The sequence below is a fragment of the Lissotriton vulgaris genome, chromosome 6, assembly GCF_964263255.1.
Source record: "Lissotriton vulgaris chromosome 6, aLisVul1.2, whole genome shotgun sequence".
Taxonomy (NCBI): Eukaryota; Metazoa; Chordata; class Amphibia; order Caudata; family Salamandridae; genus Lissotriton; species Lissotriton vulgaris.
In genome coordinates, this window is record NC_141694.1 from 417,452,598 (window position 1) to 417,478,079 (window position 25,482).

Genomic DNA, 25,482 nt, shown 5'->3' on the forward strand with positions numbered 1-25,482 from the left:
ACCACTTTGTGTTACTTTGTTTGGCTAATATTTTTCATGACACAGTTTGTATTAAGGAGACTAATAGAGCGGTACAAACTAATGTTCTCCACGTTTGTAACTTTTTTTAAAAGCTCACCACTGTAGCCATAATAAAAGATTGAGGAATATTACCCCGCTCCAATATGTGGTTAGTGAGTTGTACAATTTTAGGCGCTAACAAAGTAAGATATAGTTTATAAAATTAGTCTGATAGGCGTATTCTCCACAAGCCCTCCCATTGTTTAAAGGCTTAACAAACTCCTTTATTGTAAATGCTGGTGTCAAACCCCATGTTTGTCTTGATTTGAGTCTTGCGATAGAAATGTTTCTCAAAATGCGTCTGAAGATGTTTAATGTCAGTCTCATGCGTGGTGTTACAAATCTGTTTGTATGTTTCAAAAACTCGGCCTGGATCAGTGATCTGGGTCTTAGTCTCTTCAATGGAAAGAGACCGTAATGTATTCTGAACCTATTTTCGGGCCTGCCAGGGGAGAAAACTCGCATTGTATTCACTCTTTTTGTATTTTCTGTTTGTAGACACATTGGCAATGTGTAGTAGTAATCTTGTAGCAGTAGTTTCACTTTCTAAAGCTCTTGTTGTTTACCAATGGTGTTATGACGCCAAGCTTCTATACGAGCTTCCTTTAGATGCTGCTCTAAATTAGTCTTCCTCCTTGCTAAGACTTTCCGTAATACTCTTTGAGGTTATATGAGACCGTATGGTTACTTTGAAGGCTTCCCATACCTTTTCTAAACTGGCTGTTTGCTGATTAACCTCAAAGTAATAATCCATCTGTCTCGATCTCTTTGACCCAGTCATCGTTCCTCTAGTTAGACCCTGCTGAAAGTCCACGTCGCACCTGATTTATGTGGCTGAATCCCTAAAACTAATACAATAACTTGGGTGTGGTATGAAAATGCACTTTGTATATGGATAGACACACCCAGAGAATGTAGAAAAAAAATCTAGCTTGGCTGTGGACTTTTGGCATTGGGAAAAAACATGTGTGCAACTGCCTGGATATTTGTCATTCCAGACCTTTCATCAACTGCAGGGTTTTCATATAATCAAATAAAAGTTTGGTGGACCGTAGTTTGTTTTGCTTTTGAGTGCTTGTGGATGAATCTAGTGTCTGGTTGAGCAGTAGGTTAAAATCTCTGCTCAGAATTAATTTACCCGGGATCTCAGAGAAGGCTAAAAAAAGAGATCTGACAACAGAGCTGATTCATCCAATATAGAGACCTAGATTGTGGTACCTGTAACTCGAACATTATTCATGGTTCTGCTTATCAAAGCCCACCTCCACTGTCTGTCTGGAAGGACCTTGTATGGTACTTAAGTAATTTATTCATTTATATTGCCACCCCCTGTGGACTGCTATAGCATTGGATAAGCATACACATCCGTCCAAATGTTTTAACATTGCAGGGCACAGGTTAGCCCCCTCCCTGATGTAGGTCTCCTGGAATAATAAAAACAATGTCACTGGAATTACTTGCTATCTAGTCTTTAACTGCCCTACGCTTTATTCTGTTGTTTAGGGCATTGGCTTTCTGAGGGAATGTTTGCAAATCATTAATTTGTGCCATTATATCACACGGTTATATATCTGCATCGATGTAAGGGGGGCGTGGACGAGCGGTCGACCAAGATGGCCACACGACATTGAAGCTTCGGTGACCTTCATAAAAAACGACCAGATTCTGCTATTCCCACAAGTGGAAATCCCGCTCTGTGAATGCCTGATGCTTGGCGGTGCCGCTGATGGCGACGAAACCCAGCTCCACTCTACTGAGCTGGCGCTGGTCCTTGCTGGGGTGTGTGGTGGCGTATGGAGATCCAGCCGGCTTCTGGGCCCTGCGACGACAGGAGTCGCAGGTGAGCCTGAGTCCCGAGCTGCGGTACTCTGCTGGGCCCCCTGCCTGCCCCGGCCACCTCGGTTGTAGGCATGGAGACCTACTTGCCGGTGATACAGTGTAGGGTAGCCAAGACTGCCTATATCTGGGACCCGGTGAGTGAACAAGGCCACAGCGGAGCCTGCAACACGCGGGGCCCACCGATTCCACTTAGCTCTCCTCCCCGGGCGCGACGACCCCGCCCCATGTCGTGCAGCGCACTTACTCCCTCATTCTGGTGTAGATCCAGAGGTGTTTGGGAGGAGGCCCCAGCGCTGGCAGTGCGCACCGGCGGCGGGCCCAGGGCGAGAATCCGACTCCGCCCGTATGGCTTGAACTCCCCTTTGGGATCCTTGTGGCTTCATGGACACCATTTACAGATCCCCCTGTATTCTACGCACTAGGATTGAGCACAGCACTATTGATCGTGGGGCTCAAGAAGGACAAATAATGCCAAGACAGAAACGTTTGGACCCTGTTGGTCCTTTTGTACCTGCATGACTTAACCCTTTTGGGCTGCTCGCCTCACATTTAGTGCACGACTCCCCGAGAGCTTCACTGGACGCTAGGGGCACTGCTTAGAGATTGCCCCCTCCCCATCTGCACCAGAGGCCGAGTGAGTCACTACTGATAGGGGAAAACAAGGGCATTGTTCCCCCACTAGACTCGTTGCAGCTGGATGTGCAGTAGTCAAAAATAGATAATCTGTGTCCAATTATGCAAGACGATACTAACTGGGCCCCATAGCTCTTTTCCCCCCGCCTGGCTCCTTCTGGGAGCTTCAGCGGAGGCGCCTTGGCATTCTTCTTTCCCAGTGGGATCACCCTTTCTGTGGGGTCCATCGGACCGGTGACTCCCTGCTGTGCCGACCCCTTCGCTTTAGCAGCACAGTGCTCCCACTGCACCTCCCTGGCCTTACCTGGCTGGCACCCCATCTAAATTAAAGAAATGGGTCGAGGTGATCGAAAGAGTGTAGGCTGACCTTTGACTAACCAGGCACTTCGGAGCACTATGGTCAGTGCCTTGGTGTGGAGGTCGAGTTGGAGCTAGGCATGGCGGCTAATGTGGTGGCGTTCCATGCAGGATTCCGTGCTATTTACTCCAGGTTAGACTCCCTCACCTCCGGACTTGACAAAATGGGAGAACGCCTTGATGGACACAACACCTGCTCAGTGAGGCTGAGCAATGTATCTTTACCCTTGAAGATCAGGCCAAAGACACTGTGCGCTGGTTGGAAAAAATGAAACGACTGCTTAAGACCATAGCAATAAAAATGAAGATTTAGAGGCCCGGTCACAGAGAAACAATATTCATATTTTAGGCCTTTCAGAATCTACAAATACTGGGCAACCTTTTTGTCGAGACATTGCTTACCGACATATTCAGGCCAGACCAATTCTCCAAGACCCTCCTCGTGGAGAGGGCCCACAGGTCACTGGGCCCCCGCCCTTCCCCGGATGCCACTCCAGGCCCTATAATCGCGCGCCTGCTGAACTATAGGAACCGGGACCCGTTTCTCCGCCTGGCCTGAGAAAATGCACGAGACCGTGTCAAGGCCCCATACTCTACTTCTATCTGGACCAAATAGTCCAAGAAGGCAGTTGCAAATTTACGGACACTAAGCTGCAACTTTGCATGCTTGGTCTAAAGTATGCCATGCTGTACCCTGGTCGACTGCAGGTGCTGGTAGGTGGCCAACCTCGCTTGTTTGACACCCCAGCTGATGCACTGACCTTCTGCAAGTTACAAAAGGATAACCACTGCAGAACCCCCTCTCGCTACAGGTGCTCATCTATTCCCCTCTGAGTGATGGCTGCCTGACTTTCTCTCTCCCCGTTGGCGTCCACCCAACTGTAACTGAATGACAGTTGGGATGTTTCCAAATACTATAATTGTTTTTGTATTCCTCTTTTCCAAGTTACATAGTTCACAGAATGGGCATCGGGTATCCGAAGCGTCGCCCGCCTGCTATGAATGACTCTGATTAGTTTTTGGGACACTCTTTTTTCTTGTCGGGTATTGAGTGTTCACCAGGCCCTTGAGCCCTGGTGTGGGTGGGAGGTGTTGTTCTTTCTGTGGGATTTTTCCTCTATACACTTCTTTCTAACTCTTATAACTTTTCCCGCTCCCTCATCCCGGAGTTCTCCCCCCTCCCCGCATATAGTACACTCTATACACTGCACTGGATATGCATACACATACACCCTCCCCTATGGCGCTGACCTCTGGCACCAGTGTTGAGGTGAAACTGCTTACCTATTACGTGCGAGGACTCAACAACCCCAGGAAATGTAAACTCATGCTTGCCTCCCTCCGTCGGCACAACCTCAGGATAGCATTTCTGCGAGAAACCCATCTTCCCCCGCAAATCTCTTCCCCATTTGCTTCCTCATGGGGTCCCCATAGATTGCTTTCAGGCTACAGCACTTATTTCTGTGGAGTGTATATCCTGATTCACTGCACCCTTCCTTTCAACCATAAGCTCAGGATCGCCGACGCACACGAGCAGTACCTTTTGGTGGCAGGAACACTTCTGGGCAAAACAGTCATGTTTCTTTACGTCTACTCTCCCAACGCAGATGACCCCGTTTTCTTCTCAGATCTCCATGCCCTGCTCGAGCTAAATGAATACGACCTACTGCTGCTTGGGGGGGATCTGAATCCATGACTAGATCCTAGCGGCGACTCTTTCAACTCCGGGCAGAATACAAAATCCCAAGCCCACCGAACACTTCAAGTTCTCTTACACTCTCTAGCCCTGCGCGATATATGGCGCTCACATTACCCTGACTCACCAGGTTATACATTTCATTCAGCACCACACTTGACCTGGACACCAATAGATTATTGGCTTACCAACGCACTTGGCTGCCAATGGACTAGTGACATAGAAACGTTGCCCCGTACTTTGTCGGACCATGCACCTGTACTCCTTCAATTAAAAATCCCCTACACTACTGGGCGAAAATGTAGATGGTCCTTCCCCGCCATGCCTCTGCTAGATGCACTTTTCAGATCTGAACTACATGATGCGATTGGTGAATATGTCACACTAAACCCCGGCTCTGTGATGCAATATGCAACATTATGGGACGCCTTTAAAGCCTATATTTGTGGCGTTTGCATATCCAAACAGACCAGGGTCCTATGCTCAATACATGGTAGTCTTCCCCGACTTGAAAAAGAACGAGCACATTTGGATAACTCATCCACCACGCCGGACATTCCTAACAAATGCAGTGCTCTCATACTTAAATTTAATGAACTTGCTGACAGAGAGGCCACCTTACTGGGTAAGTATCATGCGGCGCATAAATACAGAGAGGGAGAGCGCCCTGGCAGGACTCCTGCATTACTGGTGCACACACCACCCCCTCTCACCCCGCCCCCCAGGAGCTGGACATATCGCCTAGCAGCGGCGGTCTAACAACTCTATTGCCACTGACAATGGTGATATAACGACAGATGTAGTCTCATACTATTGGTCTCTAAATGCAACCAAACTCCCCACTGATTGTACCCTAGATCATGCCTACCTGGATAAGGTTGCGAAGGTATGGCTTACCAGGGGGCAAACAAAATTCCTAAGTGAACCCTTCCATGTGGAGGAGATTGTCCAGGCAATAGACGCTCTTGACGGAACTTGATGGTCTGTCCGAAGTCTTTTACAAAACGTTCAAACAAACACTTGCGCCGCACCTGCTTGAGGTGTATACCGAAGCACTCACTAATGGCACCCTTCCCCCTTAAAGGAGGGAAACTGCAATATCCCTTCTGCTAAAACCTGGAAATGATCCCACCAGTTGCACTTCTTAGCGCCCCCTCTCCTCAATTGATTTTGACTACAAAATACTTGTTAAAATGTTAGCCAACAGGCAATCACTGCTGTTAGACCAAATTCTTTGTCCGGTACCATCTGGCTTCATTCCGCGTAGCTCGACTGCCCTGAATCTCCGGACTGCATTCTCAGTAATAAATAACATATCGTCGTCCGTCCCCGCAGAATTGGCTCTTCTCCATGCAGAAAATGCCTTTTACTCTCTAGAGTGGCCATTTTTCTTTGCCACTCAACGTAAGCTTTGTATACCAGTAAACTTTATTGCATTGACTGTCTTTTAATATTCTTCTCTCATGACCAGGCTCCGAGTGAACGGTTCTCTCTCCCCCCTCTTTTCCGGTCTCCCGTGGCACACTCCAGGGCTGCCTTCTTTCTCCCCTGCTCTTTATAGTAGCAATGGATCCATTAGTCAGGCACCTCCAAGAAATACCTATACGCTGTGGTGTCCAATTCCATACAGGACTCTTGCTATTTTCCATGTACACAGATGATTTATTTAATTTAATGATTTTGTAAAGCGCGTAGTAACTCAGAGAGCATCCCAGCGCTGACCTGCTTCTCCAGGGGTTTCTGCCGTCTGATGAGATTATGTTTGAGGAAAAAGGAGTCTTTTTAGAGTTTTCCTAAACTGAAGATAGTTCGGTTCTGTCCTGAGTCTTCGTGGTAGGTGGTTCCAATGTTTGGCCGTGTGGACCGAGAAACGGCGGCCACCGGTCTTGGCTTTTTTGACTCTGGGAACTGAGATAAGATTTTCTCCACCAGACCGGAGATCTCTCTCCGCTTTGTAGGGGATTAGGAGTTCTTTGAGAAGGGGGGGGCCGTTATTGTTGAGGGTTTTGTGGGCCAAGCAGAGGGCCTTGAAGACGACCCTTTCTCTGACTGGGAGCCAGTGGAGAGACTTAAGAGCCGGCCTGGCAGAGGATCTTGCCGATGTGCCCGTGAGTAGGCAGGCGGCGGCGTTTTGGACTTTCTGCAGCGTGTTCAGGGTGGCTTCGGGAGCTCCCAGGTAGATGGCGTTACAGTAGACCAATCTTGCCAGAATTAGACCCTGAATGAGAAGCCTCCTTGCGGTTTCGGGGAGCAAGGGGAAGATCTTCCTGCAGGCTCTGAGTAGACCAAAGCATGTCCCTGCCGTCTTTTTTGCCTGAGTTTTAAAGCTCATGTCCTCTCGATCCACACACCTAGGCTCTTGACCTCTTCCTTGGGTGCGGGAGGGTCTCCTAGGCAGCTGGGCCAGAGGTGAAGTGGCAGGGAGGGCCCATTGTGACCCATCAAGAGTATCTCAGTCTTGGACCCGTTCAGCTTCAGCGATGAGAGATTCATCCATCGGTGGACTTCAGAGAGGCAGCTGTGAAGATCAGAGGGGGCGTGGTGGGGGTGTGAAAGGGTTACGACCAACTGAGTGTCGTCGGCGTAGTTGATAATTGACACGCCGAACGAGCTGACCCTCTTCTCCAGTGGGGCCATGTACACGTTGAATAACGTAGGGCTCAGGGATGAGCCCTGCGGTACTCCGCACCGGAGGGGGATGATAGGTGAGTGGCTGTCATTTTCCTGCACCTGGAAGGAACGTCCTGATAAGAAGGATTTTAGCCACTTCAGGGCCGTACCTTTTAGTCCAATTTCTCCCAGTCGGTGGATTAGGGTGGGATGGTCTACAGTGTCGAAGGCCGCACTGAGGTCCAGGAGGATCACTGCCACTGATCCTCCCGTGTCCAGAATGCTTCTGGCCTTCTCCACTGCTGCCAGGAGGGCGATGTCTGTGCCCTGACCTGGACGGAATCCTGTCTGGGAGACCCATAGTAGGTTGTTGCTCTCTAGGTAAAGTGACAATTGCTTGTTCACCAGCTTCTCCGCGATCTTGCTATTTCCTGGGAGAAGGGAGATGGGTCTATAGTTGGAGAAGTCCTGCGGGTCTAAGGAGGGTTTTTTTTAAAAGGCCTTTAACTGCTGCCGCTTTCCAGCTGGGGGGGACTATGCCCTCCGAAAGAGAGGAGTTAATTAGAGCCGTGAGGGGAGGGATGATGGTGCTCGACACTTTTTTCAGGAAGCGGAGGGGTGCAGGGTCGAGGGGGGAGCCACTTTTAATTGAGGCCAGAGATGCCCCTACCTCTTCCGTTGTTACAGGGCCAAAGACGTCCAGGGAGGGTCGGGGACTAGCAGACAGCCGGGGAGGATTAGTGGTGGTGATGGTGAGATCCTGATCCGTGTGAGCCGGTTCGGGGGGGGGGGGGTATGGTGAGAAGAATTTTTTGAATCTTCTCGTCAAAGAAGGTGGCTAAGTTGTTACATTTGGTTTCAGCTTCTTTGGGATAGAGAGGGTTTAAGTGGAGGGTCGGGGGCGTGGAGGAGTTCTTCAAGAACGGAATAGGTTTCGTGAGCCGAGCAGGCAGCGTTTTTAATTCTGTTCTCGTAGAAACCGATTTTAGTGTTGCGGAGCTCTTTTTTGTAGGATTTTACAGAGGTACGGAATGTTTCTTTATTTTCCTCAGTTTTTTCCTTCCTCCAGATGCGTTCATTCCTTTTACAAGCCTTACGCAAAAGGTTTAGTTCCGGGGTATACCAGGGTGAGGGGTTAACTCTCTTGGTGTGTTTCAGAGAGTGGGTTTAAGGCAGAATGGCGTCGAGCGATTGGGTGACCCAGGTGTTGAATTCCTTATCCCCTGCTATGGTGTCATGAGAGGGATAGGGAACGTTTTCCCTGAGTTTGGCTGCCCAAACGTCTGGTTCCAGTTTCTGCCATCGTCTGGTATACGTTCTGATTTTGGGAGGTTGAGGGGGCGGAGTGAAGAAGTCCCATACAAGGGGGACCAGGAAGTGGTCCGTCCAGGGAAGGGGGATATGGTCAAGGGTTTTCAGGTCGGGATGTTGGAGAAGATGGGATCAAGCAGTTGCCCTCTTTCATGAGTGGCCTGTGGGTTTTTAAGGTTGAGGCCCATGGAGGTGAAGTCCTGAAGTAGTTCACTGGCCTGCTTGTCATCCGGGTCCAAGAAATGTACATTGAGGTCTCCCAGTAGTATGTAGTTAGTGGTAGACGTACATTTAATGGAGGTCTGGTCAAAAATTTTGTTTGGAAAGTCTACTAGATTGCCTGGCGGGCGGTATACCAGCGTTCCTGACAGCGAGGTGACTGGGGAAATTTGTATCGTATAGTGGCAGCTTTCGTATCCCTTGATGTTGCCGTCAGATGTTCTACAGGTGAGACCGTCCTTAAGGATTATGGCTAGTCCACCTCCCCTGCCCTCTGGTCTATTCAGTGAACACATGAAGTACCCGGGGGGGAGTGCTAGAACGGTATCGGGGCCACTGCTGGGGGTGAGCCAGGTTTCTGTGAGAAACAAAATATCTAGGGCATGGTTTGTAATTAAGAGGTTCACTTTGTGCGAGTGTTTCACGAGCGACCTGCAGTTAAGTAGACCTAAGTGCAAGCCCTTGGGTGCCGGGTTTTGTTCGGCGGGGTTGCAGATGTTACATCCGGAGAATTGAGTATCACCCTTCAGGATGCATGAGCAGGAGGGATGTTTTTTGGTGTTTAAGGCTAGTAAGTCCTCACGGGTGTAGGTCCGGTCGTTCCTGGCTAAAACGGGCAGAGTGGCTGGACCTAGGGCCGGCTGGGCCTGACGGCGCGCCCGCTGTGCCCGTCCGCTGCGCGTGGGGTGATTGCACATATTTTTAAAGGTGGAAAAGGGGCGGGTGGGCGTGGCCTAAGGGTAGGCGTAGCCTCGATTCCTCGCCGTCAATGGCGGCAGAATTGTTTGCTTTTTGATCGTTTGGTGCAGCGAAGAGATCGCTGTTTAGGCGGTTCTAGGAGCACGCTCCGGTGGTGCCAGACGGGTGAGTGCAGTTTAAAAATACAAATAATTCAACAATTAGTGACACGGGAAATACAATTTTTAAAATCAAGTGATCTCCCGGCTTCCGCCTCAGGAGTTGCAAGGTTCTGACTGGTTGCGCTGTCGGCAGCGTTTTATACTGTGGTGGGCGGGTGGGCGTGGCCTAAGGGTAGGCGTAGCCTCGATTCCTCGCCGTCAATGGCGGCAGAATTGTTTGCTTTTTGATCGTTTGGTGCAGCGAAGAGATCGCTGTTTAGGCGGTTCTAGGAGCACGCTCCGGTGGTGCCAGACGGGTGAGTGCGGTTTAAAAATACAAATAATTCAACAATTAGTGACACGGGAAATACAATTTTTAAAATCAAGTGATCTCCCGGCTTCCGCCTCAGGAGTTGCAAGGTTCTGACTGGTTGCGCTGTCGGCAGCGTTTTATACTGTGGTGGGCGGGTGGGCGTGGCCTAAGGGTAGGCGTAGCCTCGATTCCTCGCCGTCAATGGCGGCAGAATTGTTTGCTTTTTGATCGTTTGGTGCAGCGAAGAGATCGCTGTTTAGGCGGTTCTAGGAGCACGCTCCGGTGGTGCCAGACGGGTGAGTGCGGTTTAAAAATACCCTGCTCTTCATCAGAGGCCCCAGCACAAATTTGCAACCTCTCATAGCCAAGTTTTGTTACTTTGGAGACCTGTCCGGTCTGCGTATCAACTGGGAAAAAGTCTGAGCTTTTTCTCATCACTGACTTGACTAACCTGACTGGTGACAACCTTCCCCTCCGATAGGCGGCAGATACCACCAAATACTTGGGTATCACCCTACACAGAAACAAAGGACAAGTTATTTGCGTTAATTATGGACCAGCCATGGATTTGCTTACTTTACAGATTGAGCGATGGATTCAGGTGCCGTTATCCATGGCTGACCGCATTGCCCTCCTTAAAATGAATGTCCTACTTCGATTTCTATACCTATTTGTCAGTATACCAATCTCATTAAGGCCTTCTTTTCACAGCTCCGTTGCTGGTTTGGGCGCCGCGGAGACCGCGGTTAGCCTGGGATACTCTAACGCTCCCCTGTGAGCGGGGAGGATTCGCAGTTCCTGATCTGTATTACCTGGTCGCACAGGCCCAATTTACTCATCACTGGTTTCATCCTGATGCCCGCAATCCATACACCAAACCTGAGACCTGAGCTGGACCGGTCCGACCCTACTCCCCAAGGAGCAATATTTCCATTGGGCATACGACTTGACTCAAACGATATTTATCCTTTATCGACTACCTTTTGGGCCTGGCGCAAGCTTAGCCTGCTCCTAGGTTATGGCTCTCTATATTCACCTAACCGCCTATTACCACAGAATCCCTTTATTCTGCTCACCACCGAGAAAGTGGTCCAGCACACACTTAGGGCCAGATGTAGGTGGCAAAATACCAATCGCTTCGGCGTTTGCGATCGGATTTGGCTGAGATCAATGTAGGTGCATTTAAACCTACTAGCAAAATAAGGAATCGCAAAATTTGCGATTCCTTATTTTGCTCTTGCATTTAAGGAATCGCAAATTGCGATTTCCTTAAATGCAATGTAGGTAGCACAAAAGAAAGTGCAATTTAGGCTTAAGGAATCGCCAATTACCACCAACTTCAAGTTGGTGGTAATTAACGATTTCCGGTAAAACACTTTTTTGCTTTTTTTAAAGTGCAATGTGGCACACATTCATGCCCTTAGGGCATGTATGTGCGCAACATATGCACACATGCACATTTCAGGAGTGCAATAGGGTGTCCTTTTGACACTAGCACCCTTGAAATAGCTCCCGCTATTTGCGATTCCTTAATACCGAATCGCAAATGGTGAATATCTTCCGATTCATTCCCAAGGGCCTCCTAGCCCATAGGAATGAATGGGTAGGTATTCCTTATTAATGAATCTCAATTTGCGATTCGTTATTTAGGAATTCTAAGGAATCACTAATGTTTTAGCGATTCATACCTACATTCAATTTAGAGAGCCCTTAATAGCGATTCGGTAAAAATCGCTATAATGGACTCGCTAAATTGAATTTACCTACATCTGGCCCTAAGTAACCTACAATTGCAAACCATTGGTTCCCATTTCCCTGATGATCACTCGGTAACCATGGCTGACCTGGCTACACGGACCGAGGTGTCCTATATGGATACATTTATAGCGGCTAGATTACTGGGTGCTCTCTGCTCGGCAACTCCTTCCTTTCCCCTTCCCCCGAAGGAGTTGGTGCCTCTCCAGCTGCTAATAGCTAACCAGAACGGTGCGCATCTGGTCACCAAGTTATATCGAGTATGTATGGTGCTTAAACAAGTGCAGGACAGGGGGACGCAGCACCACTAGGAGGAGAACTTAGGTCCCCCTCTGACTGACAAGGAAATGGACCTGCAGTCATGAACAAATTAGGAGGGTGTCCCCTAATGACAGACATAAGTTACTTCATTTAAAATTCATCCACTGAATCTGTCAATATCCACATTGCCCCAGATGTCAAGCCCCCAGCAGTGATTTTGTACACACGAACTGGACCTGTCCACTCATATCTGCATCCTGGACCAAAGTTTTTCAGGTGCTCTCCGACATAATCTCTGTACCGCTCACCCTTCCCCAAATTAGCTTTACTGAGAATAGTTAGCGGTACATCACTCGGCTACCGTAGATTCATTGCTATAGCGCTATTGTTAGTAAAAAGGGAAATTACATTACATTGGGGCACAATACAATGTCCCAAGAAGGAGACATGGCTCTGCAGTATGACTTACTGCCATATGGAGACCGAAACATACTCCTCACGCCAAGCCCCCACCTCACGACCCAAGGATATCTGGCAAATATATTACCACTATATATGGCAGTTGCATCAGGTCTCTCCCACTCCATCTCCTTCACTTTTACCTGACCAGGGTGGGTCCCTATCCAAGAGTCACCCACGTCTGCATTCAGACCTGCCACATTCCCAACCGCCTACATTATCTCCTCCTCCCCAGCATCCCCTTAACCCCTTCGATGCTGATGACGAGCTCAGCTCGTCATCAGCCACGGGGGGCGTGTGCGGATGACGAGCTGAGCTCGTCATCTAACGCGGCTTTTAGAAAAAAGCAGCGTAGCGAAAAAATAACCGCCGCAGCGATGCGGTTAAAACAGTTTGCCGAGATTCTTTCATAGCCCCTATACCCGTCTATTTTAGAGCGTGCTTGCAGACCACCCCCTTGCTGTTTCTGTCCTTACATTCTTTACAAAATTGAAACACACCAAGCTTTCACACTTGGTAACTGTCTTCTTGGTGAGGACTGCCAATTGTCGAACTGTCCTAACCCCCCAAGCTTATTGTGTCCTGGATCTATATGCTTGATTCATTAATGTACACACACTTCATTTCCGAACTTAGTTTTTCCATTAGCACCGCATATGTTGCCCTTCATATTCATTCTTTACCTCTCATCTCCCCCCCCCCCCCCGCACCCCCCCCCCGAAGTCAAACAAAGCCATGCAGATGCTCCTTTTTTCTTTTCACATCTTCTCGTTGTTTATTATCACTCTGTTTGTATGTTTTGTGCAATCAAACAATAAAATCTATTAACAAAATATACATATATCTGCATCAGCAGGTGGGTCTTTCATTATGGGAATACGAAGTCTAACTGCCATTGGAGCTGTTTAAACTGAGCCCCTCTTTGTGCAACAACGTGCTAGATGGAAAGTTCAATGTGCATTATGCAGATATACTCCAATTTTGAAATGCTTAAGAGCCATTCATCCCATCGTACATACCATTCTCGTCATAATATGATGTGCCATTGAACACAAGTGCAATGTGCTAAATGCAGAAAATATGAAGTGCATAAAGTCCTTCCCTTTCAGCTCCTGCATAGCAAAGGGAGAAGTCTATGGTGTGTACCCTTACAAATAAGCTCATCCAAGGGCTCCCCATTAATAGAGCCAGATGACTCCCGAGAGTCTATCGTGTTGTAAGAATTTGCAGTTTAGAGGGATTGCTTCGACGGTCCGGGCTCGGCCTTCTCGCAACGTACTAAGAAGCTTTTCTGGTCCATTCTTGATGCGTCTGGGGACACTGAAATAATTTTGGACAGGACTTGTAAGACAGGACACATAGTTGGTGTTCCAATGACAAATCTGCCTCCAGATGTTCTAACCATATACACTATTAGAACACTGGAATGTTGGGTGCTCCGTTGAAGACAATAGAGTAGCTCCTTTCTTATAATGGCTGGTATACGCCCAGAGCTCCCCCATTCCAATATTTGTCTTCGTTTCTCCATTTTTAATTTAGAAATGCCTACCTTTAGTGGGTGAAATGTTCCAATATACCGGTGTATACCGGTTGTTAAAGGCCTTCACCCTCAATCTAGGCCCTCGCCTGTGGCCTATAATGAGGGTTCACGGCCTTTAATAACTCAAGCGATAAAGGCTATACTATAGGTTGAAGGAAGAAATAGCCACAGCGGCGAGATACCTGTATTCAGTTTAAAGGCGATTTTGTCCATTTATTCCAAGATGTATCACCTTACACATTGGGCAAATGAAGAGAACTTAAGAACATCACCACACACCTATTTTCTGAAAACATCTCCTAGTTCTGATGCTTACTTTTCATCTTCTGTTTGTGCATCTAGGAAACCAACACACGGTCACTACCAAACATTGGTTGGCTTCCTTATCACTTCTTTTTATTTTTATTTTCATTTTTCAGTGGAAGATGGTATCTTTTGCTCCAGGCGGCTCTGGGAGGAATTCTGTTTCACTTAAAAAAAAAAAGACAAAATACATTCAAATGCAAGCCTTAAATCAAGCTCACACACTCACCGGCGTTTCGAATTTTAAATCATGCTCACTCATATATTCTGGGGCGTTTGCAGCTTTAAATCAAGCTAAGTTTAAACCATTACTACAAAAGTCTTGCTGAGCTGGCAAATTCTTCAGACTTTCAAGGTGAAGAAATTATACTCCCTCCACGCCCCCTCCCATTCTTCTCCACTCTCTTCCAACTCTTTCAGGCTTTGTTTACTTCGCAGGGTGTGACCACTAACGCAGACACCAGCTGCAGATGAATCCATCGGAGTACAGAGCCTTCGCTGTATGGCAGCAACCTGTGTTTTCAATGTATCATCCACTGCAAGAAATCTAAGCACTTTTAACCACCTTTTGGCAAAACCAATAGGTGTTGCCTATGTGCGATCTATTGGCTTTGTCAATGCTTTTTTAGCCATGTTGCACAGCTGAGCAGCTCCTTTCAGCTTGGCTGAGATTAGAAAATAGAAATGCTATGATGCCGTCATTAATGACCGTGTCGTAGTGGGTTTCCCCCCTTTCTTTCAGCCATGTTGCACAGCTTCCTAGTTGCTGTGCAAGGTTGCTAAAAATAAATTAACAACTCCAATTGATTTTGCATAGATGGGACCAATTGGCTTTGTCAGTGCTAGTTATTTGAAAGCTGTCAGTCTGAGGTTTTCCCTAAATAATTGACAGTAAAAATATAAATGGACTTTTAGTCAACCTTGTTTATCCATTAGGTTGTTCAATTGTTAATCAAATAGTGCCCTCCCACAGCATACAGGATATATCAAGGAGTAAGTACACTTCTACCACATAGTACATTTACTTTAATCTTGACTATATCTGTTTAGTTGAGTGTGAAATGATGTGTCATTAAGCCTTCAAGTTATTTGAAGGCACTTTTATTTACCAGTGAATAGGTTGTAATCTCTTTGATTAAAAATCATGAACGTTATTGGAATTTGTACTTCTGACTCATTATTACAAATTATCTACGGCAAAAGTATTTATTCTATGGCAAACAAGGACAAAACCTAAAAATGGATAAAGAGATTTTTCAGAATTATCTGTAAAGCCACATACCCTCAGCTTAGTGAACCTCATTTGAAGCACTTGCATCTGACTTGTGAGGAACCACTCGTAACAAATTGTGGAACTGCAGCTACATTAAATATTTTGAATGCTTTTGCATGTTACTCGAGAGAGACCTCTAATATCTTGAGGCACTGCACCTCTGACACAATTTTTAAGATTTTGCATCTGACGCTAGAGGAACTTCTAGTAACTACTCGAGGGACTGCAGATTCATGAACGAATTTCAGTGCCTTTGCATCAGATTCAACAGGGACCTCTGTGTACCTTGAGGAACTGGAGATACTCGCCCATCCCCCGTCCCTCCAGGGAACACATGGGACAGCACTGGCACCCACAACCACATGACCGTGACTACTTGAAAACATTTTTTGTATAGTGCCACTCAAACTGTTTGATAAGGCTGAAGGCACTTTGATTAAAATGTGATGACAGATACATATCCAAGTGTTCAATAGTAATCAACACTGATTGAAACTTGCAATACTGACTCATCAGCAACCAGCTTTGGCATATTCACTTATCTTGTAGAAAATAAGTGCAATTCGTTTGAGTAGCAAAAGTGTATAGTCACATTTTATTTTGAAACCACTCCTTCAGCTTTAAAAATGGCATTTGAAGCAATAGCATTTGACCTGGGAGTGGCATTTAGTAGCAGCATGAGTTAATGCAGCTTTGTGATAGACTGGTTAAGCGGTTTCTTCGGACTCTAGCGGAACATCCAGTAAGGTTTTGAAGAGCTTCAGTCATGTTAAAGACTACCAGATGTTGCTTCTGAATCAAGGAGGAAGTATTGTAGTGACTTGAGGTAATGTAGCTATGCAAAAGGCCAGAACTTTTGGCTTTGCCAATGTCTGTTTTGTTAACAAGCCATTAGGTAAAATACAAGCATCAACCGAGGAAGAACAAGTAGTGTAAATCTATTTTTTTGATTTTGAGATCCACGTTCTCATGGGTTTGGATATGGAACATACAAATAATGCATATTTACCTAAACCTTATCTGCTTGTTTGCAGAAGAAGGAATGGCCCATGCTATTCTCTTGTTCGTTAATGATTGGAAGTGTGGAAATGGCCTTAAAACTGTTTTGAAAAAAAGATGTTCCTAAAAAGTTTGGTTTAGTATGTTACTATATACTAGAATCACTGCTCAATTTAAAATTATACAAGACCTGTGTTCTCTCTTTGGCACAGTGATTTAAAAATAATGTTTTTCCCCCTCTAGATATTACTGAAATTCCAGAGAGCATCTCCTTCTGCAAAGCCCTCCAGGTAGCGGACTTCAGTGGGAACCCGTTGACCAGGTAATCTTTATTTCAGTCATCTGCCTTTTTGTGAACACTGGTCGATTTGTGCACTGGAAAGTGTTGAAGGAGGAGCATAAGATTCTGCAGTTGGAGCGCAAAGAATAATTTCACCTGGCAAGACCACAATCCAACTCACTCTGTTCTATTGATTTATTTTGAATTGCTACATTTAAGTTTGGCCTCTAGGTGTTTGGATCTGCTGGGTCATGGTTGTTTTTCGTAATATGTTTTGGTACATGAATGTTGCTCTGGTTAAGGAGTTGTTGGTTGTTCATTGAAGATATTGCAACTGTTATTAATAATTAATGATGAGCCAGCTGGTCTTTTGGCCTTCACCAGATCATGGAACTCAGAAAGTGAATGGTGTATGAAAGATGTGAATTTGGTAAGATTTTTCTTTGGAGTGACCCTTATTGCCATAGGCTCACAATTAGAGCTTCGTGTTTTGTTTATATGATAGAATAAAAACTTTCCTAGCTAACGTAACGGAAAGTTTCAATTCTATTAAGGACTCAGAGGCGAGGATTATGTCTTCTTTCTTCACTTTATTCTCATAGCTGTGTTAAGATTAACAAAGACTACGTTTTCCATGAACCACAGGGAAAGGTAGCAAAGAAAAAAACATAGCAACAACCAATCACAACAAGGTATCCGTGGCCAATCAGGGGCCCTTGAGCCCAACATACTCCTTTGCTAGTGTCCCCTCTTCCTCTTTCGAAGTGCGAAGTCAGCCTTCCTGCACTCTTCAGACAACCTGTTTTTGAGCATCAGAACCTGCAAATGACACATTACCCAAAGGAAATAAACTGCTACAGCCTGTAAAAGATCATGGCGCAGTTACTTAAAACTCAGCACAGTAATAAATGCAATCAAACTTGAAGCCAACCACTTACTGCAGTACGGGGAGGGTACTCCTCCTAGAGCATAGGGCGGGATAAACCTTGCCTCAGAGTCCTTAATAGAATTGAAACTTTCCGTTACGTTAGCTAGGAAATCTTTCACTCTATGTCCGGACTGGAGGCGAGGATTAGGCTTGTTTAAACCTTTCCCACAAGCAACTGAGCCGTATTAAGCACCGGCTTAAAGTAGAACCTTTTAACGGTGGAGTCCAAAGACCAATCAGCCGCATTGAAGATATCCTCCACCTGAGCACCCAAGCCGAATGCTTTAGAGGGCATAGCCCCACGAGCTGAATGTACCCCAAAATGAGGCAGGCTTATGACAGCCTCTTGCATCACTCAACAAACCCATCTGGCGATAGTCGGCAAGGAAACCGCTTTAAAGTGTTTCCAGAGCGCAATAAGGAGTTGTCATTCTCCTGGGGGCGGAACTCTTCTGTCATCTCTTTATATGCCTTGAGAGATCTGACCACACAAAATTTCGGGGAGTCAGGAAACTCCGGATATGAGATAACCCTGATATGACATTTTGTACGACGTAGTAGTGTGAAAGCCCCCTCCCCCCCTCTGAGATGAACCTGTTAGGTGCCAGGATGGAAAAAGGTTGAGAACCTGATTACCATCCCAAAGCGGTGCCCCGAAGCAACCTGCAAACCAAGGGGTGCTCTCCCCTAGGCGCTCCATTAACTGGAACACGGCTAGATGAAATAGCTGACCTAAAGGTGTTGATGGACCTTTATGCTAGCCTGTCAGCAGCGAGCTGCGTCAGAAAATTCACAATGTGACTTAAGTCTACGACCAAGGGATCGAAACCCTGTTGTAGACCCCAACGGGCCCATCTACCCAACGCGCCCCTGTATCTCTTGACAGTACTGTCCACCCAAGCCTTGGAGATGAGCCTCTCGGCTTCCCGCGAAAATCCTGGGGCTTCCCATCTACCCCTGAAATCCGCCACGCCATGAGAAACCGTGAGCCTGTCAACTCTAGCGGGGGAAGAGTCCCCTCTGGATTCGTGAGGAGGGTCGGAAAGTGGGGGAGTAGGATTGGAAAATCCCAAGAAAGTTCCAGAAGAACCGGAAACCAGTCTTTCGACTTCCAAAACTGAGAGACCAGCACCAGGTCCGCTGATTGCCTGTGGACTTCCGCGTGATCATAGCTAAGGGAGGGAACACATATCCCTGCTCCAAACTCCAGTCCTGGAGAAATGCATCCGTGGCCGCCGCCAAGGGGTCCGGCCTCCAACTGAAGAACCGAGGGATCTGATGATCCAGTCTGGACGTGAATAGGTCAGCTGAGAAGGGACCCTATGGTCGTTCAGTATAGCAAAAATGGACTGGTCCAGTTTCCATAGACTGGAATCTCGGAAGTGGCGCGATTTGAAATCCGCTTCCAAGTTGTCTCGTCCAGGCAGGTACTCTGCTGTGACCGAGAGCTGGTTGTCCAGGCAAAACTGCCAGAAACTCGCCGCCAGGTTGAGAGGGCTTTCGACCTGGTGCCTCCCAGGTGGTTCTGTCACTCAAAAGTAACTTTATTCGATTGAGTTTACAATCATAAAAGTAAATCGTACAATACATATACAGTTATTTACAACATTTTGATTTTCATATAGTAGTTGGCTGCTATGTACAATAATATGTCAGTTTTAGCATAAAATCAATTTTCTTTTTGTTGATATAAAAAGTGACAACAGTATAAAAATAATATTTACTGTGCAGACGCCACAAGGTTAGACCGAATTTTGATACAAGCTTTTAAATAATAGGCAACTGTTTTTGCAACATAAGGAGAGTCTAAGCATTGTAGTGCCAGGAGGACAGGTCTGCATCTTCTCAGTCCTAGTGATCTAAGCAAAGGGACCAACCAACGTTTGCGGGGAATTTCATAAAATGTACAGAATAAAGTTGCATGTAACATGGACTGAGGGGTACAGTCATCGCAGGGACATTTGACCAATTCACGTGACCAGTCTGAAGGCGTAGGAAATGAGACAAGGCGGTAGAAAGAGTTAAATCTAAAACTGGTTAAAACATATCTATCATAGTTAGACAAATAAAAAGACAGGTAGGGTTGCAGGCCATATGAGGATTGGATCGACGTTAGATGGATAGTCGACTGCTTGCTGATTTCGGAGCACAAGCGTAGATCGCTCAGATGCGAGACACATAAGTTCTTTAAAGACTTTCTAGATATGGTCAAGAGTGAAGTAGGGTTTGTAAAAAACTCTAGGCAGTTCAAATCATTCAGAAATTTAAATACGTACAACAGCCAAGGAATCTTTTTCTAATGGGTCAAGGTGAGGCAGTCTGTTATTAGCGACCGGGTTAGGAGACATTGCTCCTTGGTCCATATACGGTGCCACAGGAGAATCGGTTGGTACCTTATGGTGTCAGATAGGTAATCCCAACCGAGTTCCATATGGCTACCGTAGTTGGAGGCACTTCTAGGGAGAGCTAATATGTACTTCAGGAAGTCGTTTTCGACTACTTGGAGCTCTTGGACAGGGGCGTAGCCCCATACACCCGCTCCGTAGGTAGCCACACTCATGCATTTAGCTTGATAGATTTGCAATATTGCTGCAGGAGCGGGCTTGCCCAGTTTCCTTGAGAATGAGGTTAGTGCTGATGTTGTACGCTGGAGCTGCAGTTTTCTACTAGATATAGCAGGTTTCCACGACATTTGATGGTCAATGAGAATTCCTAAGTACGGATAGTACCTAGCGCTATCTAGTCTAGTGTTCTCAATATAGATGGATTTACATTTCTGGGCTTTCTTGCCAATATGCATTACAAAGGTCTTAGATTTGTTGACTTTAAGACCAAGGGAGAGCATATATTGGCAGTACTTGTTGAGTTGCAGTTGGAGCTGGTTGGGCGTCCTTGCTAAAATTACCGAATCATCGGCATAAAGAAGTGCTGGAATCGGGCGGGCTTTTATACAGGGGAGGTCCTTGTTCCCTATCAGCATTGCTTGTTCCAAGCCATTAGTATAGATGTTGAATAGGAATGGGGCAAGGACACACCCTTGTCTAACTCCTTTTGTGATTCCAAATGAATCCGTTAGCTCTCCGTTAATACCAAACCTCACACAGGCTTTGGCATCCGAATAAAGCTCTCGGAGAAACTTCAGGATTGGAGGGTCTACTCCCAGTTTGCTTAGGATTTCCCATAGCTTGGAGTGAATCACGCAGTCGAATGCGGAACTTAGATCCACATAGACCAGATAAAGATTGCCACCTTTAGCCCAAGCATATTTCCCCATAAGTAAAGTGAGGTTAAGAGCCTGTTCCACAGTACCTAATCCCTCTTGGAACCCAAACTGGAGGTCTGTGATGATCTTATTCTCCTTCGCCCAGTCCTGGAGACGTTCCAGGAGGAGTCTCCCAGCAACCTTACCCAGCGAGTCCAAGAGGGAAATTGGTCGGTAGCAAGCTGGATTGTCTCTGTCTCCCTTCTTAAAGATAGGGAGAAGGACAGAGGTGGACCAGGAATCGATTAAACCAACCTGAGAGACTGCGGACATAACTTGAGTTACTATTGGGGACCATAATTCGAGGTTGTTCACAAAGATATCTAGGGGAACCCCATCAGGGCCGGGGGCTTTACCAGTCTTGGAGGACGTTAGCGCTGTGTTCACGTCTCCAAGGTCAAAATGAATGTCTATTGGGTAGATGTTATTACTGTTGGTACAGGCCTCCCCAGGTGTGGTATCATCGGTAGTTGGTGATGGATCCCCAAATATCTGGGAAAAATGGGTTACCCATTTTTCAGCAGGTACCGCCACATCTAAATGGGAAGAGGCGGTGTCATCTGCCAAAAATGGGGACTTGACTGTTCGCCAAAATAGCGTACTGTCCTTTGATTTTATGCTCTCATGGAGTTGGGCCCAAAGGTTATTTTTTATTTCTCGTTTACGGGCTTTTATGGCCAATTTATATTGCCTTCTTAAAAATGAAATTAAAACTGTGTCCCTGTCTTGGCTATGGAGGGCTCGTTTGAGTGCATTATGGGCCCTACGACAATCGGAGTCAAACCACCCCCGACTATCTTTATCTTTCTTCTTGCTATGATGGCGGGTAAGTTCCTGCCGCATGGTTTCTAGGATCTTTGCAAAACTACACAGGATCAGCTGGGGAGGTGAAGTCTCAGCTAAACAGGTGTATATTTGGGGAAGAGTTTGTTGGATGACCTTTTCAGTGACCTCTTTGGGGTTGATCTTAGACCACTTTACTGTGTAGCCGTTAGTTCGACCCATCTCCAGTGATTGCTGCATTAAAATACTGGGCTTAGTGCTAGATACGGGAACCAAGGTAAGAGTTATAGTAATACTATTGGGAAAGTGGTCGCTAGAAGGGTCTGTGCCGGTAGAAAAATTTTTTAGTCTGGGTCCTAGAATCTGCGAACACAATATAAAGTCGATCGTGGACAACAATCCTCTACCATGGAATGTTGGCTTAAAGTCGACAACAGGTGTTACAAGTTCGTTCGCAAATTCGAGTTCCAGTGAGAATAAAGATGTATTAAAAGCTGACCCTAAGCTAGAATGGACAAAGTGGGTAATGGGAGAGTCATGCTCGTCTTGAAGGCCGCATACACCTTTGTTGTAATTACTACATAAATAGATATTAAAGTCCCCACCCCACACAAAATAACATTGTGACTGTACATTTTTAGCTTTCTGGTCATGCAGAAATGAAGTGATTTCCGCCAATGACTTTACACTGTCAACCGATGGCACATTGTTATACATGTTTATAACATAATAAACAGAGCTTTTAACAGTAAACTTAAGAATTTGAGAAATTGCAGACACCTGGGATATTTCGGTCATGGTAAACGGAATTTGGTTCGAGACATAGATAGCCAGACCGCCCTTGTGTCTACCTTGAACAGATGGAGTAGGGAACATATGAAAGGTTTTAAAGCCATGGATATGAATCGGCTCGATGGCCCAGGTTTCCTGGAGACAGACTATGTCATGGCTGTTAACCAGGTCGATCCAGGGCTGTAGATGTGTTTTTGACCTAAGGCCCGCTACATTCCAGTACATGATTGCAAGATCCCTAGTGGAGGGTAAAGGGGTATATGAGGTCAACAGGTGATCAGGCGGTATTGGATCACAGATGTGAAGGGACGGAATGGTGGAAAAGGCAGTGTTATTAGATAGACTAGTTGGTATAAATAAACTAGTTTGTTGGCTTTTATGTATCTCCTCCGAAGTAATAGGAGGAGCAGAGCTGAGAGCACGAACCTGCGAAGATGGCAAATGTAAAGAGGATTTTGGCAGTGGAGTGAAGGACTCAATGACAGCACCGGGCAGGGAAGGATGATTGGGCGTTTCCACCCAATTTTTGCTTAGAGAGAGGGTTGTGGGGATCTGAATAACTATGGTGTCTTGGGTGTTATCGGAGGGGACTGATGGTCAGTCAACCATGTCCAAACATTCATATCTGTTGGATAATGGTGGACCTCTCCAATTGGAAGGATGTCCGAAGGCGGAGTTGGAAAAGCCATAACCTGCCCAGTGACCATGGTCTCTGTTCCCATCCAAATTACCCACTCTCATCCAGCTCCAAGGGGGGACTGTATTGTGACGCGGAGCCGGGGGGTAGAAGTATGATAGGTTATGGGTGGCTATCCCTTCAGCAGAGGTGCGGTCGCCCCAGGAGCAAATGTGCTCTACCGTGTTGGGGTCGTCAAAGTTCACTATGATGCAGTCGCCCTGGATGTTTTTGGGCGCAGTGCCGAGCCATGGCACTCTGCGGACGGTGGTAACTCTGTTGTCCAAAAAAGTTGGTAAGGGTCTGTTGTTGGACAACCAATAGATAACTTTGTTTTTTAGTGACCAAATTGGCTCATCTTGACTGGGGGGGGGAGTTCCGGGACACCTGTCATAATTACCACATAAGGGGATGCCTCAGGTGGAAGATGTACAGGACGGGGCCCTCTCTTTCGGTTTCTAGGGACATTGTTAAAGCCAACCGATTGTTGCTTCGGGTGGGAGGGTGCTGGGGTGGGAAGGGAAGGCTGAGGAGGGGTTTTTTGTTGGATAGACTGTTGAACATTTGGATTGTTGGAATTGATCGGGGGTTGGGGTGGTAAAGGCTTCGGTGCCTTCGGTGGGGGTTGAGGCTTAGGCTGAGCAGGTGGTGGTTGTTTTTGAATGGGTTTCAGCAAGGCCTTTTGATTAGTGTTGTTGTTAGGAACAGTCGTTTTTGCCAAACTGGGCTTACTGGTTTTGCTGTTATTTGGTAGGGATTTCCCTGGAGCAGGATTGGGATTTTTTGTACTAGTCTTGATTTGGTCGAGAGCGGAGGACAGATGGGTTAGTTGAACTAATTGAGTTTGCACCTGATGTAATACCTTTTCAATTGGGGTTAGGTACGACTTAAATAGTTCACCTATTTTGTTGAGCAATAGGGTATCGTTACCACAGGTAGTGTTAGTTATGTTCCCGTTGTCATCCAGGCTACTGTCGCTATCGTAGCTACTGGAGCTGCTAAGATTTAAGTTATCAACGGTAAGAATCGTTGCAGGTGCTGGCATGGGAGAGGGTGGTTGATCGGGGGTTGGAACAGGGTTAATGGGTTGGGGGAGATGTGAAGTAGAAGGGGTTTTGGGGATAGTCATGGATGGAAAGGTAGTGATGTGCTGTAAATGAGCAGTTTTCCTTCTTTTTGACTTTCTTTTGGGAATGGCCCCTTCTCGTATACCCCTATCTGTGGCTGGAGAGGGATCGGGGGCACTGTGAGTGGCAAATATAAGTGGGGATTTTTCGAGGGACAGGCGAGATTCTGACAAATCCAGAGTTGCCGAGAGGTCCACTGTACTGGGCACCGTGTTTACCTCTGCGTGGACTAACACTGGCAGGGGTAGTTCTGCTGGGCGTAGCGGAGTTACCGCAGTGGCCAGTAGGCCCATAGAGGAACGCCTCGCTATGGCCAGGTCCTGGGAGACTCGGCGATTTAATAAAATGATACCCTGCTCGATGGCATCGTTGGCCTTGGTTATGAATTGGTCAATCGGACCGATGACTTCGGCCGCGGCCAGAGCCTGCTTTTTAACAGTATTTCTAGTATTTCGAGGAGACATGCTGTACGTGAATTAATGGCTCACTAGTGCTGGTGGAGCTAAGAGAAGCAAGTTCAGGGATAAAAGGTAAAATACTCTAACAGTAACAATAAAAAGGGGGGAAATAGAAAAACCAACCAGAAATAAAGTGGCCCAGTCCAGTCTTGCACAGGCTTGAACGGGCTTAAACGGGCCTGCCCTTTGCCCGGGCTTCGCCCCGCGCTGCGGGAGGGACTGAACTAGTTTTTATGTTGTGCTGTGATGAAGGGGCGTGGCCGCCGGGGGAAGAGGCACCAGCTGTGGAAGCTAGAGGCTGCTGGTCCTCGCAGTCCCCCGGTGTGGTCGGCAGTAGTTTGTTTTAATCTTTGGTCCAGCGCACGCTGGGAGCATGCAGAGTTACCGCCGAATGCGGAACTGCTCCCACCAGCAGCGCGACCTGCCTGTAAAGCCACTTTGATCTGTGGATCCCTCCGTGGGCGATGAGCAGCTTCCTAGTGCAAATATCCGGCAAGAGAGAGCAAGTGAGCGGCCAGGTGGTTCACATACTGGACTGCGGAGACGTTGTCTATTTTGAGAAGAACGCACGACTACACAGACTGTCTCGTCCAGCATTGTACGGAAAAGGAGCCCACCAAATGTGCCAGACAATGTATATGTAATTTTAGGTTGTTGGGTACCCACAACCCTCCTGTAGACAGCTCCCCACACCTGGCCCCCAGCCAAG

General features: G+C 46.8%; 1 protein-coding gene across 2 annotated transcripts in view; it reads left to right on the forward strand.

Annotated features, from left to right (window-relative positions):
• The window catches only part of LRRC1 (leucine rich repeat containing 1), a 517,165-nt gene that overhangs the window by 177,673 nt on the left and 314,010 nt on the right, over window positions 1-25,482 (forward strand). For both annotated transcript variants that reach the window (XM_086926433.1, XM_086926434.1), the window contains exon 3: window positions 16,711-16,789. In XM_086926433.1, coding sequence (XP_086782559.1) covers window positions 16,711-16,789 — 79 coding nt within the window. The remainder of the gene's footprint in view (window positions 1-16,710; window positions 16,790-25,482) is intronic.